General features: G+C 36.1%; 2 protein-coding genes across 2 annotated transcripts; one reads left to right on the plus strand and one right to left on the minus strand.

Annotated features, from left to right (window-relative positions):
- LOC109830764 (protein FAR1-RELATED SEQUENCE 5-like) lies at nucleotides 3,140–4,510 on the plus strand. Its single transcript, XM_020398126.1, has 2 exons — nucleotides 3,140–4,149; nucleotides 4,231–4,510. The coding sequence occupies exons 1-2, from the start codon at nucleotides 3,140–3,142 to the stop codon at nucleotides 4,508–4,510; spliced, it is 1,290 nt and encodes a 429-aa protein (XP_020253715.1).
- LOC109830088 (U2 small nuclear ribonucleoprotein B'') lies at nucleotides 10,917–16,423 on the minus strand. Its single transcript, XM_020397239.1, has 5 exons — nucleotides 16,265–16,423; nucleotides 14,125–14,297; nucleotides 13,417–13,510; nucleotides 12,056–12,141; nucleotides 10,917–11,389 (listed from the first exon to the last, which is right to left on the minus strand). Exons 1-5 carry the CDS (start codon nucleotides 16,338–16,340, stop codon nucleotides 11,105–11,107), a joined length of 714 nt encoding a protein of 237 aa, XP_020252828.1. The 5' UTR covers nucleotides 16,341–16,423; the 3' UTR covers nucleotides 10,917–11,104.

Below are 21,695 nucleotides of genomic sequence, written 5' to 3' on the forward strand. Positions count from 1 at the left end.
AGAAGTACATTAAGAATGTGCATTACTAGTCTAATTAATCATCATATGAACTCCTAAAGCATGAAACTCTACTCAAAAGTCTTATACTCACACACCCACAAGAGATTTTCGCGGGTTGGCTGGAGAGAAATTTTATTAGTCCAGAAGTTTAGTCTCATGGAACCAAAACAGACTTAGGATATGTCAAAACTGTTACTCCCCTCTTAAAAAATATACTTCTATAAACCCCTCGACGACATTATTTCATTTATACTAACTTTTTGCTTTGAAGATTAAATTAACTTTCCATGAATATGACATCTTCTCCATTTTCCATATATAATCAAGAAAATATAGACTACGAGTTCGTCAACAATTGGAGATCCAAATGAAACTGAGAAAACTGAAACCCTAGATTTCATCTCAGCAAACTCGAAAACTTAAAATAATAAAAGTAAAAACTTTATGAAGGGAATTGGACTTACTCAGCAAGATCTCCGAGCTGACGCAAAACTCCGACGAGGCCAGCCATGGCGACGCCCTCGAGAACCGCCTCAGGATCATCCTTATCGGCCGCCCGATAAAGCTCCGGATCCGCTAACCCGTACTCGTTCCTGATTCGATAACGAACCGTCGGCATTTTTTTCCCCAGCTCAAATTGTTTACTGAAATTGTTACAGTATCGCCATTAGAGGTCTCAAAGCCTGAGCTCAGACGACAGCGGAATTTTCTGCGCTTTTTCGTTATTTTTTTGTCGTTAATGGAAAATTTTAGTGAATATCCAATTTCAGAGAACGCAGGGGAAAAGAGGGAGGAATATTAATGCTTATTTAATGGAGGGATTTAAATGTGGCGGTCCCCGAAGATTTGCAGTATTGCAGCACGACTGTTTGAAGGCAGAGTTCAGTTTTGCATAATTAGGACGGACAAATTTTCAAAGAAAATTTCTTTAAGGACCCAAAATATGGGACCAATAGAGGGGACAAGTAAGGTGTCATCTTCCTATTGGATAATGAGTTGGTCATCATTAATGATGACCAACTCATTATCCAATAGATGGGGGACACCTCACTTGTCTCCTTTATTGGTCCCATATTTTGGGTCCCTGTAGCAAAGCTCTGGATAACCACGCAATTTGAACATTTAATCCCAAAAAACGACATGTTTTGAACTTATTTGCAAAAAACAACTTGGTTTCAGTCTTGACGTTGAAATCAGGTCGGTTTTTGTGAAAAAGCTTCCGAACTTCCGTGAAGTTTAGTAAAACTGTTAAACTTCACAAGAATTGAACTATGGAACTCCCGTGAAGTTTTTTAAAAAAAATTTCAAAAACCGACCTGGTTTCAGCGCCAGGGCTTAAATCAGGTCGGTTTTTAAAAATAAGTTCAAAACAGGTTTTTTTTTCTTGGATTAAATGTGGAAATAGGTTCGTTTTGAAAATTCGTCCTAAACAGTTCCTTTTATGCATAAAAGGTCCTCTATTTTCTCTTATTTATGAAATTATTGGCGCTCAGTAATTTGTTGGACCCATGGTATTTACTTCATTTTCTGTTTTGATGTTATTCAAATGCATCAGCCAATATTTATGGGGATGTAAATGAAGTTCCTAAAGTCAAAAGATGGGTCAGAAATTTTCACCAAATTATAAAACATGAATAATCCTACTGGATTTTTCAATATCATATAGATATATACCTATATATATCATAAGATTAATGGATATCCTTGTCATCAAGAGGGATTTCATTCTTTGACGTCTCTATGCTGGCCACTTAATCCTCATCATTCTTATAAAGTATGAGAGAGTGTGTGAGTTGGTGGTGAAATTGCTGGCCTACTTTATGAGAGATGATGCATGCATATGTGCCACATAATGGGCCGACAATAGGAAATCTCTGCTATATATAACAGGACTAATATACCCATTAATCTCTCTCTCTCCTCTCTCTTCTCTCTCTCTCTCTCTCTCTCTATTAAATAAAATATATATATATATATATATATATATATATATATATACAGTGCCTTTCTCCTACGGATCAGTTCGTACGGATTGAGTGTAAATGAGTGCTTTTTGGGTTTTTTCGCAAAAAATTTCCGCTGACGAAAACGAATCTCGTGACACCAGCTCACGGGGGCTCTTTTGCAAAATGGTTGATGATTTAATTCCCTCTCGTGACCCATTCGTTCTCTCTCTCTCCCAAAAAATCCCAAATCTTCCTCCAGATCCCATCCGACCTCCCCTCCAACGCCGACGATCTCTCAAATCACCGACGACCGCCGTCAAGTTGGAGACCACCGACGACGAAGAAGTACATCCCCGCCGACCGTGACCCACTGACCCACTATCCCCGCCGTCGAGCCACGATTCCGACGTCTGAGACCACCGACGACGACGACGAAGTCCATCCCCGCCGACCGTCACCCACTATCCCCAACTCCCTCGAGCTCGATCTCGACCTCACCCAACTCAGGTAACCACGACGCCCCCGACTTATTATTTGTAATATTGAGTAAGATCTAGTTCTAACAATATCACATCCATAAAACAGTAACTACAGGGAGCTATTGTGAAGTATTAATGTTTCTGCAAAAGTTTTTTTAATTAGATAATACCATCACAATATTTTTCAAGAAAACTATCATGCTTATGTTAAAGTAAAGTTATTGAATGATAAGCACATGAGTATGTTTAAGCATCCTAAAATGGAGGGGAAAATTAACTCAACGGCTTTGGGCTTAAGTGCTTAGCTGCATTTCTTTTCTCCATAGCATCCTAAAATTATCTGTTCTGCATTTCCCCTTTCTCCATCGCATCCTAAAATCAGAATGGTTTTATTTCTTTTCAAATTATAATTCTGTTCGTGATTGCTGAAACGTTTTGCAGTGTATATAACCACATATGCCTTTGGTTTTTTATATGAACAGTTAGTTCTATATCTGTTTGTGAAATTAAAAATAATTTGAATCCCCTTTATCAGCAAGTAGTAATTACAGATATCTTTCTTTGTTCCTAAAAGAAATCGGGTGCAGTTAGTTCTATATCTATCTTTATCAGCAAGTAATAATTTGAATCCCCTTTGGTCTTTTTCCCCCATATTATTTTCTATTTCAGATTGCCTCCATTTTTTTATAGGTCAATTACAATTTTTTGTGATAAATGGAAAACTTGAGCACTGAAGCTAATGAAGTAAACTTGGACGACGATGATTTGATATATACTCCTCAAGTATCAGATGAGTTGAGGCCAAAAAAAGGGCAAGAATTTGACACAATAGATGATGTTGTGACATTCTATAATGCTTATGCTAAAGCAGCTGGGTTTAGTGTAAGGTCTTGGAGTACTCAGAAAGAGCCGGGAAGTTGTGAAATAAGAAGGAAGGAGTATGTTTGTTTTAAACAAGGAAAATCTCTAAAAATCGCGGATGTTGGAAAGAAAAGACGTCGAGGAAGCTTAGCTGAGGATTGTACTGCCAAAATTGCAGTTTTAAAATCAAGCTCCGGAAAATACATTGTTACTATTTTTAATGAGGAGCACAGTCACCCGCTATCAACACCATCAAAGGTTCATCTTTTGAGGTCTCATCGTAACGTTTCAGCTGCAACAAAGTCTTTAACTAAACAGCTCTCCATGGCGAATATACCTCAACATCAACAATTTAGTTTTCTTGAAGTACAATCTGGAGGTATAGAACATATTGGGTGCACGCAAAGAGATTTGTATAATCATGAAAGGGATATACGTGCTGATATGAAAGGGCACGATGGAGAAATGTTTTATGAGTATTTAAAACTGGAACAAGGAAAGAATCCCTCATTTACTTTTCAAATTGAGGCCGATGAGGAACAAAAGATTACTCGTTGTTTTTGGTCCGATGCAAGATCAAGGCGGGCTTACAATTTTTTCGGTGATGTTGTAATCTTTGATACTACTTATAACACTAATCGGTATGGCCTTATATTTGCACCAATAATGGGGGTTAACAATCATGGTCAAACAATTGTTTTTGCTTGTGGATTTTTGAATCATGAGAGCGTTGATGATTTTGTATGGTTATTTAAAAATTTTTTGGAAAGTATGCCTGGTGGTGCACCGAAGATGATTATTACCGATCAAGACCCAGCTATGACTAAGGCATTCCCTCTTGTTCTTCCAAATACTTTTCACAGGTATTATAGTTTGTATATATTATTAAAAATGTTTATATACATAGCCTTTCTTTTTAACAATTTATTTAATTCTTTTGACAGGTATTGTAGTTGGCATATATTAATGAAGTTTTCTGAGAAAATTGATGCAGTGAAGTATAGTATTTATAAAAGTGAGTTCTCGGCTTGCATTTGGAAATCAGAGACTCCTGAAGAATTTGATATACAATGGGAAAGTTTGATTAAGAAGAGTGGGTTAGAAGGAAACAAATGGTTGCAAGACCAATATGAACTTCGGTCAAGATGGATTCCTACATATGTTAATCACATTTTCTCAGTAGACATGTCAAGTAGTCAACGAGCGGAAAGTGGACATGCATAGAGCAAATGGTTGATATTTACACGAATGAGATCTATTACAAGTTTGAGGCTGAAGTGTGTGACAGCTTTAACTATAAGTTGCAGTTTGTTAGGGCAACCGACAATCAGAGTGTGTATCAAATTCAAAGAAAGAAGCTCGCAACAAGTAAAGTTCGTGAAATTGTTTACGACAAGGACTTGGATTTGGTTTCTTGTAGTTGTAAAATGTTCGAAAGCAGCGGAATTCCATGTACACACATTATATCATATTTGATGAAAATTGATGTTGAAATATTGCCCGATAAATACATCTTAAAGAGGTGGACTAAGTCCGCAAAAATGGGGACAGTGTATGATGATAAAGGCATGCAGATAAGCCCTGACAATTCTTATCTTTTAACGCGGAGTCAATTTATCCAATCATCTTTGGAATTAGTTGACAAGTCCCTTGTATGTGAAGAAACGAAGAAGATTTTTACCGATGGAGTGCGTATCATTAATGAGCAGATCGACCAATTTCTTAGTAGCCACATGGGTAGTGGCCGCACGGTTGCAAAGAGCTTCACCGAGAAAATTAATCAAATGAGTAGTAATTTTATGGATGATGGTACTAGTGTGCAGGATTCTTGTACTTTTCAAAATAGTTTCAATGAACCCGATCAAGTGCGAGCAAAAGGGTGCGGCAAAAGGTTGAAGGGAGGAAAAGAGAAAGCAATGGCTAGAGCAAAAAATAAAAAAGATAGACGTTGCCACGGGTGTGGTAAAATAGGCCAATCACATGATAAGCGAAATTGTCCGGCACTCACAAATCCGTAAGTAATAATTCGTTTATTATTTATGTTATCTTATTTTTCACATTCTAGTATCCGTCAATATGAATCTAATATATTTTTTGTTATAATGTAGGTCTTCTACATGCGGTGATACAAATTTACAAGAGGGTAATGATTCATCAAGTGAAGATGTGGATCTTTTTGAATCTTAAGAGGGTAATGGTTCTGTGAATTACTGAAGAGACATGGCTGGAATCAGGAGCTAATGTAATGCTGTTTAATGCTTTGATCCATGAGATTATGTACACTTTGATCTTATTTGATTGCTGTTTAATGCTCTCAGTTGTTGCTAATGTAATTCTCAGTTTTGGGTAAACAAATGTTGCTATTTATGTTTTGAGCTTGACAATCTCAGTTGTTGCTATGATATGTTATCAGGAGCTCGTCAATGTAATGCCCAGTTGTTGCTAGTTAAAGATAAAGCTCAGGATGTTACAATTGTTCTTGATGGCTGATGGTTGATGGTGTACCAGATGTCTTGATTATGTACACTTTGAATCAGTTTAGATTGTTGTTTAATGCTCAGTTGTTGCTGTTTAATGCTCAGTTTTGGGTAAACAAATGTTGCTGTTATGTTTTTGATTACTGATTTTGATAGAAAACCATTTGCCGAAATGATACAGACTGATTTTGCTGTTATGTTTAACGTTTTTGCTTGCTGAAATGATACAGACTGTTACTACATATTGAAACTATTACTGATTTTTGATGGCTGTTTATATGAATGAGGTGATCATGATCCTGAGGTAGAAATGATACAGACTGTTTATATGAAACTATTACTGATTTTTGAAACAATTACTGATTTTTGATACAGACGGTTCATCTCAGAATCTTGTCAACAAATCTTAGAAAACATACAGACAAGGAATCTGAATAAAAAGAAAGTTCTTGAATTTGCTATTGCTGCAGTATAATGAACTTCACAGATATGATTAATTATTTGCATAAAACATGATACAAATCTATGGCTACTTTCATTATTTATGAAGAATTGAATATGTTTGTACTGTACTAGGGAGGGAGGAAAAGAGAGAAAAATTAGGCTTGCAAAAACAAAAAAAGAACAATACCAGATGATGAAGAAAGTTTTCTTTTATGTGACTGATACCTCTGTATCCTGAAGAACTTGATACCATCAGTTTCGTCCAACTTGAGTAAATTGACAAATAATATACCAACATGATAGATTTAAGAGGAATATAGGCAGAAAAACAAGACATAAAAAAGGGAAAAAGGTAGTGCTTCAATTGCAAAAACAAAAAAAGAACAATACCAGATGATGAAGAAAGTTTTCTTATATACTTTACAAAACATGATGCAGCACATCTAAACAACGATATTAATAAAAGATCATATACGTAACGATAAGTTTATCCAACAAATACAAGCTCAGCCACAAAATACATCACATGTTTTTTGCAATGGAGAAACCAACAAATATCGCAACGATACATACTAGAAATACTAATATTGTATACAATGAACCTAATACAAAAGCATAGTTAGAGAAAATAGAAGTTTCCCCAAGTTTTCCCTTGTCCACATCCAGATTATGGCTCACTGGATATCTATGTTCTTGAGCATAAATAGATGTTTGAACAGGCCTCGAGCTGGATGCTGAATCACGAGCGAGTGTGTGCTTCTCCCATTCCATCAAAGCCTCTTCGTATGTTGCATACCCTTTGTAGGAGGCATTTGGGAACTTATCTACCTGGGATTTGCATTCCTCCCAATTATTAAAAATACCACATTGTCGACCTCTCTTCACTACATAAAAACTTTTTCTAGCCATGTATAACCTGAAAATACCCCAAATTGGAGGGTAAACAAAATTTTTACAAATGATCAGGTAGCAAGCAAAGTTAAAAAAGTAATTATTTATCCTACGCACTGAATACTTTCAAATTAATACCCAATACCATTGTGCTCAATCAAACTTATTTATCCTACGCACTTGAACATAAAAACTCAAGTTTCTCGTAATTGGAAACTCAATTAATACCCAATACCATAAAGCTATCTACTTGTCACCTAATTGAGAAGCCTATTCTTAATTAGTTTTCCGTTTCTCTGATATTTGATTTCTACCAAAAACAAGAATACACTGGCATTTGAAAAACCACTGGCTTAGCTATTGTCTACCTTTCTTAAACATCACAAGCAAGAACTAATGCAGGTAATCCCCTTTCTTAAACATCACAAGCAAGAACAACAGCTAGCCCACAAGCAAGAACAATAGCTAGCCCACATTTAACATAGACATACAACTATAATTAGAGTACGTGCAAATATTTCAGACTGACTTGAACATAAAACATCACAAGAAAACTAACGAGGCCAGAGTTTTCAAATATGCTGAACTAATGCAAGTAATCCCCTTTCTTAAACATCACAAGCAAGTAATCCCATTTCAAACATCACAAGCAAGCAAGTAATGACAAGCAAGTTAATTTGGAAACTGAAGTACAAATAATAAGTCGGGGGCGTCGTGGTTACCTGAGTTGGGTGAGGTCGAGATCGAGCTCGAGGGAGTTGGGGATAGTGGGTGACGGTCGGCGGGGATGGACTTCGTCGTCGTCGTCGGTGGTCTCAGACGTCGGAATCGTGGCTCGACGGCGGGGATAGTGGGTCAGTGGGTCACGGTCGGCGGGGATGTACTTCTTCGTCGTCGGTGGTCTCCAACTTGACGGCGGTCGTCGGTGATTTGAGAGATCGTCGGCGTTGGAGGGGAGGTCGGATGGGATCTGGAGGAAGATTTGGGATTTTTTGGGAGAGAGAGAGAACGAATGGGTCACGAGAGGGAATTAAATCATCAACCATTTTGCAAAAGAGCCCCCGTGAGCTGGTCACGAGATTCGTTTCCGTCAGCGGAAACATTTTGCGAAAAAACCCAAAAACCACTCATTTACGCTCAATCCGTACGAACTGATCCGCAGGAGAAAGGCACTGATATATATATATAGATATATATATATATATATTATATATATAATATATAATATATATATATATATATAATATATATATATATATATATATACTATATATATATATATTGCATAATCCCTTAACTCATTCAAATGGTTGCCATATCCTCATGTACTCCTTAACTCATATAAATGTGATCCCCCGTTTGAATGAGTAGAGGAGGTTGTGTTACCTTACAACCCAAACACAAAAATTATATTTGGTACCAAGCATACCAATAATTCTTATAATAATATATATATATTATATATATATATATATATAATATATATATTATATATATATAATATATATATATATATATATATATATATATATATATATATATATGAGTATCATTGTCATAGGAGGAGAATTTCCTCCTGATGCCTATGTGGCACAATCTCCACCATCCTCATAAAGTAAAGAGAAAGTGAGTTGGTGGGGATTTGTGCCTACTTTATAATGATGGTGAGGGATTGTGTCACACAATAGGTGACCAAGGAGGAAAATCCCGCTCCTATGACAATGATACCAATTAATCTCATATATATATATATATATATATATATATATATATATATATATATATATATATATATATATGATAGAATGAGTATTATTTAGTTTCCAGGGAAAACCACCGTAAATGATAAAAAAATATAGCAAAATACTATAAAATGACCGGAAATATAAAAGATGATAAAAAAAATAAAAAGCATGGCGCACAACGAAATTAAGGTGATGACAAAAAAACGCTGATAACTAAACTAAGAAGCAACTATTTTAAGTTATTTTCTTATAATTTCAACACAAAGACTAGAATTATTTTCTTAAGACAAAATATTAGGTGATGAAAGAACAATTTCCAAAGGTAGTCGGATTAAAATCATAATCTTGATAGAAAAAAAAATTGCTCATACTTACTAAGGAAGTAGTATTTATTGTTAATATCCATTGTTAATGCTTGCATTAAAAAGGAAAAAAGCGAAGGAGTCGTTCTCTCTCCGCCAACTGAAATGGTGGTTTCAATGCGTTAACGTCGCTAGTATGAATACAAAAACATGTGTAGGGTTCACATGGGCCACATCATTAGGAAAAAAAACTATTTTAAAAAAGAAAAATCATTAGGAAAAATCCGTTCACTAGTATTAGATAATGTCTTTTCTCAAGAATAATTAGATAGTGGCTTGCCACAATTCCGCTCGCCAACATATTTTATTTACAATATGAGTAATACTAATAATTGATTAGTATGGTTCGAAAAAGCATACAAATTTTATTTACATTATGTGCTATGGGCATATTGGAAACCTAAAGAGTGTGTTTAGCAAACATTGAAAAACTACATCAGGAATAAACCTGACCTAAATTTAAGTGGTTTATTGTTTGGCAAATGAGAGGGCTAGAACTAGTCCAACTTTTTATAGCCCAAAATTTGCCATTAAATCGGCTTTTTTTTAGAGTTGTCCCGGCCCAGTTTTGTGTAGTTTGCTAAACACACCCTGGAAGAGTTTCAAAGAATTTAGATCCGCACTATACTTGTGAAATACTCGGAGCACTTTTCTATCGGATCCAACACACAAATAATAACTACAAGATGCTTAATCCTTAATTCAGGCTGGCGACATAAAATCCGCAACAATTTTGGCTTTGGAATCGCTCTCGATCCTCAAACTAAAATAGATTTTGTGGGAACACTCTTTTCTCTCTCCGAACAGTTCCAATCAAGATCTCATTCACAAGGCATCATCATGGTGAAGGGTGAAAACTCATGATCCGCCTTTAAATTTATTATTGTCAAACCCCTCTGCTGACTTTGCTAACTTTCCAAGGTTCCTGGTGCATGATAACCAAGTCAATATAGTTGTACAGCACATCTTAATGATTAGGGAAGCATTTCTCGCGTGTACTCCTTTCTCCTCTTCTTTATTGGTGGGAAAAAATGATGCCCTCTACATTGGAAGTTTTTTTTAATTTATTTATTTAGAAACCACATTAAAATACAAACCGCCTTTCAATGTTACTTTATACATAAACCATCTTTAAAGTGAGTTTAGACTGTAGTCAATCATTTCCCAGTCAAGTTTTTCACTAAAAGCCTAAAAGCGCTATTAAAATCTCACATTCAAGTCAAATGACTCATTTTGTTAACATTTAGATACAGGTACGAGTCACGTGGCCTGAACATGGTTTTTCTTAAAAGTTATTTTTAGTTTTGTTAAGTAAAAAAGTTAACTTGGAGACAACTGATTGCAACATAAACCCACTTTTAAGACGATTTATGTACAACTTGACTTTATAATACGGTTTCCGTGTAATTATCTTATTTTTAAGGTAGATTTATGTACAAGTTGACTTTATAATACGGTTTCCGTGTAATTATCTTATTTTTAAGGTAGCATCGGGCAAGAAAACCCCATTGAAAGCCATGGAAATCTCCTGCTCCAACTAAAGCCAAGACTTTTGTTTGGCTTGTTGATGGAGACGTAATCTTAATCCGAACCAAAACCGTGGAATTTGGGAGAGAGAACGACAAATTGAGGACTTAAAACCCCAAATAGTAGAGATAATGTAAGGGTGCATTCTGATTAACCAGCAGGCTCAAAGAAGCAAGCATACTGATGATCAAGTGAACCAAGCCAATTTAACTTCTAACTAATTACGACACGCCATAATAAGAGTCATTTTGACTGCATTTCTACTGGGTTCATTGGTTAGCAGCTACCGTGCCAAAAGGTACAACATTTCAACCAAAATCGAAGCAAAAAAGTAATGTGGCATAAACTTGTCTCTGGTTTCGAATTCATCTGTCATTTCTTTGCATATGCGACAGCCATGGGGTTCTGAGGAGTGATCTTGAAACCTTGAAGAGCCTGCATGGCGATGGATGCCTGCATATCGTCCTCAAACTCTACAAAGGCGATGCCTGGCTTTGCTTCGATCATCCTCACCTCTTTGAAACCGGGATATTGCTGGAAGAGGATTTGAAGCATCATGGTTGTTGTCTCGTGAGGCAGGTTTTGGATGAAAAGGATGTTGTTTGGAGCAGTTTCCTCTCGAGGACCTGTCTTTGGTTGGCGTGATGCTTGAGAAGCCTGAATTAATAAAAAATTGTGAGCTAAAACGGGTAAAAAATGAGTGTAGCAGAAATGAGAGAGTTACAATGGTCCTGCTGATATACACTCAAAGGAATGATAAAGAAATGAATGCATTTGTAGGTGATTAAAGTTTGCTCCAATTGGATAAAATGAGAGACTCGATTGAGACGGTTTGGCCATGTATAAAGAGGCCAATAAATGCATGCACCAATTAGGAGAAAGTGATAAGATAGGCAGTTAAGGGAGCAAAAAGGACTAGAGGATAAGAACTCGACTAGAACTATTAAGTACAATATGATAAGAATTAACTTTAATAGAGGAGATGACCCAAAATAGAAATGAATGGAAGATTAGGATCTCATCAAAATAGAAATGAATAGAATATTAGCATTCACGTAGCCAACCAGAATTTTGGTATAAAAGCGTACCAAGTGGACATTTTACCCTTTAGGCAATATAACAAATTTCAAAAGTCAAAGGATGCCTGAAACAATAGGATTGATGTGGAGACAACTACATGCCTATATAGTGATTCTTCATCTCCCATATCAATAGTTAACTTGTGATAATAATGTCTCAAATACACTTTAATAGCTGTAGCTTCAAGAGATGAATGAGCTTGAAGTTGTTACACAGTACATAATATGGCAGGAAGAAACTTACAGAAGGCCCTCCATTTTGAGCATTTGCACCATTAGCACCAGGACCAGACTGCTTCTCTTCCTCAGCTTTGCGTCTTTTATCAGCAGCTACAAGAAAAGGAGTAATGAATTATGCGTGCATAAATGAGCAGATCGTAAGGAAAAAGGAACATAAGCAGAAAGTCTGGTTCTTTTTCTTCACTTATTTTCTAGGAGGAACTTCTTTGTTAGAGGAATATTTGAACAGCTTTCTAAGATTTAATCCAAATACTTAATGATTTTTAAAAAATGTCTTCATGGAAGTTCAGTCATGACTCCATGTTCTAGCCTCTCACGGTAAAAGAAACTTCAGTCGGTTATTATAATAAGGCATCCAAAATTCTCTTTTGACCTTACTATGTGTCAAAGAGTTAAAGAAGGTCCTTACCAGCTTCTGTAACATAACTAATCCCACCTTTCATAAATCTTAGATATAATATCCCAAAAGCATATATATTTGAATTGCTGGTTAGTACACTTATATTTTCCTATTAATTCACTAGAATGATGAATCATGCATCAAGTTGCCAGATAGAAATTAGTGCAATCAACAAATTTTGACACCAGTTTACATTTTAAAGGTCAAATATGTTTATGAATTATTGTTATCCTTAAAGGCTTCACTATATAGAACAGAAGCCAAAGTTGGGAGAACTCAACAAAAGAATTGAGCTTGCTATCATGGCAGGCCTGAAAAGCAATACCTCCATTGTTAATGTCAAATACTACTATAGGGAAGAATAAGGGAACAGTTTCTTATGACTCGCTCTCCAAGAGTAGGGTACCAACTAATCTCAAAGATCTGGTCTTGCAACTTCATGAATCATTTATTTGCTTCAAGAAAGATAAGGTTCATTTGTCAACATGGATTGGTATTTGACTGCAAGATAAGAAGTAATGCTCCAAGAAAGATAAGATTCATTGAGTCATTTATCGACATGAATTGGTATTTAAAATGCAAGATGAGTAACCGATCAATGCTCTTGTGAACAATCATGCCATGTTGGATGTGGTGCCACTGATTCAATATATATTATGAGTTATTATGACAGAACCAAATAAGATGTGACACAAAATTAAATATAATGGATCTTTTCTTTTCATCATGAACATGGTCAGGAGAATTCTAGACCCTCATATTGCGATAGAATGTAACAAAATAACCGAGCTTAAAAAATGATTAATTTTGGTCCGTTAAATTCGGATTGCACCTGATTTCATGCTAAGAGTAAATGTCCAGGAAATCACGTGAAACAAAATAAATTTAGTACAACACCATTACCACTCTTATCTACAGAGATATTCAAGATGCAGTATCTAAAATTTCCTAGTATAATGCATTACCTTTTTCTTCTTGCCTCTTCTTCTTTTCTCTTGCAACGTACGTACCATCTACCTTTGCAATACAGTCTGACTTGGTTTTTGCATATTGAATCCTCTGCAGGAAGTAAAAGTTAAGAAAATGTGCAGCAAGAAATATCAGATTAAGTACTGAGTTTGCCATCTAAAACAAATGCTGAAATAAGTAGCTTCCACACAGAAAGAAACTCGCAGCTGTAAGATTAAAGTGGAACCATTAAAAGGATCAACTTTAAGAACATGAAAGACATGCTTCCCAGCACATAAATGTATTGCAAGTACGCTGAGCGACTGAAGGTCTGGGACCAAGAATACTCTATGTTGTCAAAAAGCACAAAAGACTACTTGTATACATGGTACGTGTTGTGCTGAAGTCTTCCTTTAAGATGGTTCCTTTTCAAATTCCTCTAGTATGCACTTACTAAATAACAAATTAAAAACTGATGGTTAGATAGTGGTTTAGCATTATAGTTGACATAACACTACGTCCAGCAACTAAAAATAGGTAAATTGCACATAAAAAAAGAAGATTTCGTGTGCCCCAAGAGACCATTTTCTGCCAAATCAAATGTAAAAATTACTCATAGTAGGAGTAGAAGGAAAAATTGAATATATCATAGCTTAATAACACATTCAGTTATCATAGAAAGCAATAAGAAAAGAATATAAATAATTGAAGTCCAGAAAACACACCATTGGTTTGTCATAGAACGGAAAACTTTGCATTTGCCTAACTGCCGTACTAGCAGCTGTCACTTCACTAAACACAACCCATGCTTGCCCTCTAAGTTTCTGTGTTTTGAGCGACACCACATCGAGAATCCTTCCATATTGAGAAAACAGTGCATAGAGGGACCTCTTCAATTCTGAAAATTTTTAGAGAAGAAAGAAAATGTCGATCATACAATGGGAGTAGTAACTAGTTGGATGAAGTTTGAACCAAGGTACTCATTCCAAATTCAGAGGAAGTTCGCTATAGATATACAAGAATAAACCAGAAAACAATTAAAAATCAATCCATTCAAAAGAATCAAAACATTATATCTCAAAAAAGTATAAAACCGACCGACCACGAATATTTGTAAAGATGATACCTCAGATTAATAAAAAAACGCATCAACTTATAGTGCAAGAATTATATGTTACCATCATAATAGATAACCATATAAAGGTAGCAACAAGCGAAAATTACTACGAAGATAAACACTACATAACAAGCTAGAATGGAATTCTAAAGACATGTTTCAAATCTACTTAGCTAGAAGCATTGACCAGGAACTTCTATAAAAATTATAGATAGAAGGTGATGCATATGCAACATAGATCAGTGAGCTTAAGATGTGCGAAATTGAAGATGTGCAACTGAGACCAACAAGATTAAGAGGAGTTTATGAAATATAGATCAATTAGCTTCAGATGAGAGAGATCGGAGATGTGCAATTGAGACCAATGAGGTTTAAGAGTCTTAAGACTTAAAAGAGTTATAAGACAGCAGCACACTGAGAGACAAAGGACCAGCTCTAACCAAACTTAAATGAGCATGGATTCAGGCAGCAAAAACGGATATGAAGGTTGTCAAAAAAGAAAATCTGATGGCCTATAATATAACTGAATTGATACACAGGATCATGTACCCAATAGTTCCAACACCAAGTATTGAGATTAAAGGCTTAGTTGTTGTTGTAGTGGATATCAACCTAAACGAGCATGGACCGAATAATTAGAAAGGGGAAAAAGGCATAGATGGTTTTCAACCCAAAGGTGAGATGAACCTTAAAATAGCTGAATTGATAAATAAGAATTCATGCACTTGATGATCCCAACCCAAGTATTCCGAAGAAAGACCAGACTATAGTTTTCCTGGACCTAACTGTTAGAGTTAATACATTAAGTTATGGATATTTGGGTATAGATCGTATTGGGTTATCTATCCGTATCCATCTTGTTCTTGTATATAATCTATTATGCTCATGAATAAAACTATGAAATTACCCTCCTATTTTATATCATGGTATCAGAGCCCAGCTTGTGAAACCTTAACCTCTTCCTCACTCAATCCTAGCCCTCCATCTCAAGATCAACCTAATATCAACCATCCAATCCACAAACCCACAGAATACCCATAACTTAATGTATTAAGTCTTAACAAAAACCAAAACGAGCAGGTGGTCAATGTAATAGAGGAGATGGAGCTTAATAGAGCCAACATGAAAAACAGGATTCATGGCTAACCCTAACATGGTCCCAACCCCAAGTATTTGGCATAGAGGCTTGATCAATGTGGTTGTTGTTTTAGTCAGAAGTAACGCATGTTAAGCATTTCTATCAGAGATGTCGATTAAATCATTAAATGGCAAGTAAAACTATTTTGTTTTTTACAAAATTAAATAGAAATCACTTAAATTGATACAAAGATGAGACCCAATTTCATATTATCCAGTAAACCATCAGCTTGCGAGGGAAATCATCACTTAAGAATTAGATTCTTCCTAACTAAAATACCACCTCCGTGTTTCATTCAGTTGGCTAGTTCTCTAAGCAAAATTCAAACTCAGACCCCTAATTACACTCAAACCCACTTGAGAATCGATAAACATGCAAAACAACTCATACCCATTTGTGCAATAAAGCGTAATTCAAAAATAAAGCTGAAACCAAAAACCCCCACACTTGAAATTTTAGGATACTTGTAAAAAATTGCCCATTTTCTGGATGAGGACCAATTCCAAAATAACACTAGTTATAAACGATTAACGAGCAGGAGGAATTTAGATATGTGACCAAAAAAACCCTAGTTTGAACACTGAGCAAGAATAAAGCACGAAACTTTTACCTTCTTTCTTGATCTTTTCGTTGAGATTTCTAATGTAGATGGTTTGATTCGGAGGAATGTCGCCTGAGAGCATCATCGTAATCGAGAGAAACAGAGAGAGAGAGAGAGAGAGGCGCCCCAAAAAATAAAACTCTGCAGAGAAAAAAATTGGTCCTTCAAGCTCTAGGGGTTCTTTGTCGGTAGCAGGTATGATAACAAATTGGGCCGGCCCAAGGCCGTACGATGCACTTTGGTTTTATTAAGTTTCATTCGAGTTTCACCCAACTTCTGAAAAATTAGTTTACAAAAGGGTTAATCTCACATAACACCCCCCCGCCCTCCTAAGAATTTTGGAGCTGTTCCACATAACTGTGTTAAACTTTGTTTATCTCATATAATCTTCTAAATTTTGGGTTGTCTCGCAAAACTCCTTGAATTTTCACCATTTCTCATTGGACCCACTTTGTAAATAACTAAAATATCTTTGAAAGAAGTAGACGTAATGATTGTATTGAGGAAATTTTTGAAATAGAATCCCACTAGATTGTGTCAATTTGATCAATGGGCTATTATCCAACTACCATATCAAGAGGGAAAAGGGAAGAAGAACCAACAGAAGTTTAAGGGAAAAAAAAAATCGAACTAATTCCATATACAATTCATATCACGGGCAAAAAATTACAACCATCACCTCCAATCATGAATCACTATGTACATTTTAACACTGATGAAATGGTTCGCTTCGGTGCTTGATGCATATTGGCGCGTTTCATTCAAGAATTCCACAAAGAATCCTAGCATCTAGATTATAATCATGAAGAGATGAAAGTGCATCTATATGATTCTCTTCATCACTGTATTCGACGGAGATAACTTTAAGAGAAGTTGTAGGTTCTCCCGCCTTGGTTCGTCGATCTCTCTTCCTATCCTCCAACGTCTTCTTCCCTTTGCCATTTCGGGCATTGTCCGTCGATGGTATAGTAGACGACCTCCTCTCTCTCTTCATCCTTGCCATAGCTGGACGACGAAGAGGGGGAGGAAGTTGAATCGTTTGAGGCAATGGAAGAGGAAGAAGAAGATCAATGCTAGGAAGAAGCTGAGGAAATTTCAATCTCCTAATTGATTAACCTGTAGGAGCCTTAATATAGAATTACTATTCTATAGAGGTACATGAGGATTTGCTCGTTGTACAGCGTACAATAAGTAATTACTTAGGGCCTGTTTGTTTTGAGTTTTTGGGAGGGGAAACCCTGCCACAATTCTGACTTTTATCAGAATTGTGGCAGTGTTTCTCCTCCTAAAAGAAAGAAACAAACGCACCCTTACGGTAGCACAAATATGTGATGTTTATCTCCATAGTGACTAAGTTGTTGTTTAAAATGCACAAGTTGAGTAAAAGACAGAGTTCTAATCTTAATCCCCATGACTGAATGCAAACTCGAGTTTCTATGATTAATTTTTTCTATATAGGAAATCTTGAAGGGAGTACTCCTGTAATTAATATGGTCAAGAAATTCCTTTCACTAAAGTTCAACAAAGTGCATAAAAAGAATCTAGAAGAAACAACAATTTGCATGCCATTTTATCTCAATATTGACTGCAAATCTGTTGGGATTTTGTCTTTGATTCTGTGTAACTTCATGAGAATTAGATAGGGTTAGAGTTCTATCATGATTAGGAGTTTGGGCTCTATCATGATTAGGAGTTTGAGTTTTATCATGATTAGGAGTTTGAATCATATTCTAATTAGGAAGTTAGGCTAGAGATAGGGTTTTGGTTTCCCTATATATATTCTTTTATTGGTGGAGGAAAAACCATGAAGAAAAAGTAGAGATGTAGTAGATGAGAGAGAGAGGGGGTTTCGTAGTCTTTATCCGTGCAAAAGATTACAATGAGTGAGCTTTGGAGAGAATATGAGAGTTGATTATGTATGTGAGGTTGAGAGATTGAGAGACGAGAATTGAGTGGTTCCTCTTGTAGTTCTCCCTGATGCATAGTGAATTTCTCGTATTGTTGTCCCGTGGACGTAGGTCGAAGTTAGTCGACCAAACCACGTAAATCTCGGTGTTTTTTTATTGATTGTGGTTGTTCTATCTTATTGATTGGGGTTGGCTTCCGAGTTGCGCATATCGTGGTAGACGGGGAGACTGAAATTCCCTAACAAGTGGTATGAGAGCGAAGATGATGGATCCGGGAGCGAGTTTGAAAGATAGAAGACGACGCCGTGCAAGATTGAAAATCGGCGTTATAAGAATCAAGATGAAAAGAAAAAAAGGAAAGGTTACTGTAGCAGAACACTGTAGTGCGGCGGGCACTGTTCACGCGGGGATCCGACGGTCCAGATTGATTTGTTAACCGATTGAGGATTTGGCGACGGATTTTGGTGATCCAGGAGTCGTTCCTAGGGTTTTTCGACGTGCTGAATTCGTTTTTGACGTCAGTTTTATCAAATTCAATCTCTATAGGGACTGATTTGAATTTTGATCGTGGTTAGAGAATGATGACTTCTTCGGATCCGAAGTTTGATATTCCGTTATTTAACGGCAAGACAAATCTGATGGTAGATAAGGAGCAGGAGTTGGTTGGTATGTATACTTGAGGATGACAGTGCCAGATTAGGTGGAGCTTGCAAGAAAGCACGACCGAGTGACACACATGGAGATGAAGATGGTGGCCTTGGACTTGAAGATGGTGAGCGCTCATATTCAGTCCAAGCCAAGTAATGGAGGAGATAAAGGCATCCGGCTCGTAGTGTGGAGTATGAGAGGTGCACTGATATGATTCGAGACGAGCGATGCAAGTGGAGCACAAGGACAACAAGAGAGGTGGAGGCGTCACAGCGAAGCAGAAGATAGTGAGGATCATGAAGGCGTCCAATTGGGAGTGCAAGTGTTCTGATTTGAAGTGCGAAAGAAATAAAAGACTCTAGCGAGAGAGGCAAAGTTTCAAGACGATGATGGTATATCTTCAAGGGAGTTTGGGAATCAAATCCAAGGTGGAGATTGTTGGGATTTTGTTTTTGATTCTTTGTGTAACTTCATGAAAATTAGATAGGGTTAGAGTTCTATCATGATTAGGAGTTTGGGTTCTATCAACCACGTGGACTGCCGAGCTACAAGTCCTACGACACAGGAGCTGGATTCTCTAAAAAGCCGATGGTCGTGGGTGGCCAAGAGGGCCCACTTGGAGACTTGGGATCATGATTAGGAGTTTGAGTTTTATCATGATTAGGAGTTTGGGTTTTATCATGATTAGGAGTTTGGAGTTTGAATCCTATTCTAATTAGGAAGTTAGGCTAGAGATAGGGTTTTGGTTTCCCTATATATATTCTTCTATTGGTGGAGGAAAAACCATGAAAAAAAAGTAGAGATGTAGTAGATGAGAGAGAGAGAGAGAGAGGGTTTCGTAGTCTTTATCCGTGCAAAAGATTACTAGGAGTGGGCTTTGGAGAGAATATGAGAGTTGATTATGTATGTGAGGTTGAGAGATTGAGAGACGAGAGTTGAATGGTTCCTCTTGTAGTTCTCCCTGATACATAGTGAATTTCTCGTATTGTTGCCCCGTGGACGTAGGTCGAAGTTGGTCGACCGAACCACGTAAATCTCGGTGTTCTTTTTCTTGAATGTGGTTGTTCTATCTTATTGATTGGGGTTGGCTTCCGAGTTACGCATATCATGGTAGGCGGGGAAACTGAAATTCCCCAACAAAATCTGCTTTGGGCAATAATCTGTATAAGTGAAAAGAAAGAAGGGGAAAGGGGGAAAAAGGAAAAAAAGAGGCAAAAGATCTGTGTATCAGTAGTTTATCTATCAAAAACTATTTAAAGGTTATGCAGTAAAACCTCAAGAGGTTATGCTGATAAAAAGTGGCCAATTAATCTCAAAAGTTGATATAATTGTTTTGTTACTCAATTTAACACATTTGGTTTCAGATACATAATTTGCATATTCTGGAGGTTCTTTTCCTGGACTATAATCCCTCATCAAAATTCATGGCAATGCGAAGAATGAACTTTCAACCGACTAAAATAAGCACCAAAGCAACGACAGATCCAAACAAAATTCTTGGGGGCGGACTATAAGTATCTACTTATAGAAATAAATAGAACTCGATTCGAAGATGTATAACTTGTGATATGAATGTTTTAACAAGACAATGTCAAAACGATTAGTAGCAGGCTGGAAACATGCACAGATGCTGAAACTTGCACGGCTCATAACTTTTGACTCGGTTATCGGAATCACTATTATAATATGTTTTTAGAAAGCTCTCAACATGATCTACAAAAGTAAGATCTCCAGGAGTGGAGCTGCCCACCCCAGCATCACATGGATCCGCCCCTGCACCAAAGTAACGTCTTAAAATATAAGCCTTTGCATTTATAATATTCTAACAAAAATATATAGTATACAAATTAAAACATCGAGGGATATCAACCCAGATCTCCATAAAACCGAAAGAAGATTTTAAAACATTATTTTTTTATTGTTATTATTATTATTATTATTATTATTATTATTATTTTATTATTTTTTTGTTGTTACTTTATTTTTATTTTTATATTTATATTTTTTTCCCTTAGTGATCTAATCTCTCAGGTGTTCTAATATAGTATCACTTCTAAAGATAACTAAACTAAATATCCTATAAATAATAATTTATATAATAGCCCGACTCCAAAAAATGACAACTTGATGGCAACATCCTATGAATAAAAACTTCTAAAGATTAAAAAAACAAAAAATAATTTAGATTAGCTTCAGCATAGAATTCTTTACCCCGCTTTCGTACTCTCCTTCTCTCTATCTATATAAACCCCTCTCCTCTCCAGAAACTCTAAACCCCCCTCTCTTAACCAACAACAATAAAAATCCTAAACTGTTAGGTCTCGTTTTATGATGATGATTTACAAACCTCATTATTGGTATTAATTGCTTGTCAAGTGATCCTACACAGGATATGTTTTATCAAGTAACTTAGTGACATGAAAAGGAGGATGGATGGATTTGCACCTTAACGATGATATTCATGAGGTCGATGCAAGTTGATGAAGAAGCCTTAAATGCTCAAAGATCTATTCAAGCAAATATCTAACCAAGAAGAGCTTTCAAGTATATATTCAAGAAAAGCTTCATCAACAACAAAACTTAGCAAATATCGATATTCAAGCATTGTATACATTTGTAAATGATATTTACAGTTTTACTTCTCTCTAGATCATATTGTAGGCAAGAAATAAAGTTGATAACTTTGAAGCATTAGGGGACTATACACACACTTCAAAGTTCGTTTTTGACAAAATCTTCAAAAAACCATTTTAAAAAAAATTGTTTGAAAATACTTTCTATCCTTAGTATATTATATCTTAAAGTATTTTTCAAAGTTTCACAATTTTTGAAGTTGTTTTTACCTTTTAAAATGAATTTAGAAAATTAACTTTTCAGTACTTCAG

This window comes from Asparagus officinalis, chromosome 2 (genome assembly GCF_001876935.1).
Source record: "Asparagus officinalis chromosome 2, Aspof.V1, whole genome shotgun sequence".
Taxonomy (NCBI): Eukaryota; Viridiplantae; Streptophyta; class Magnoliopsida; order Asparagales; family Asparagaceae; genus Asparagus; species Asparagus officinalis.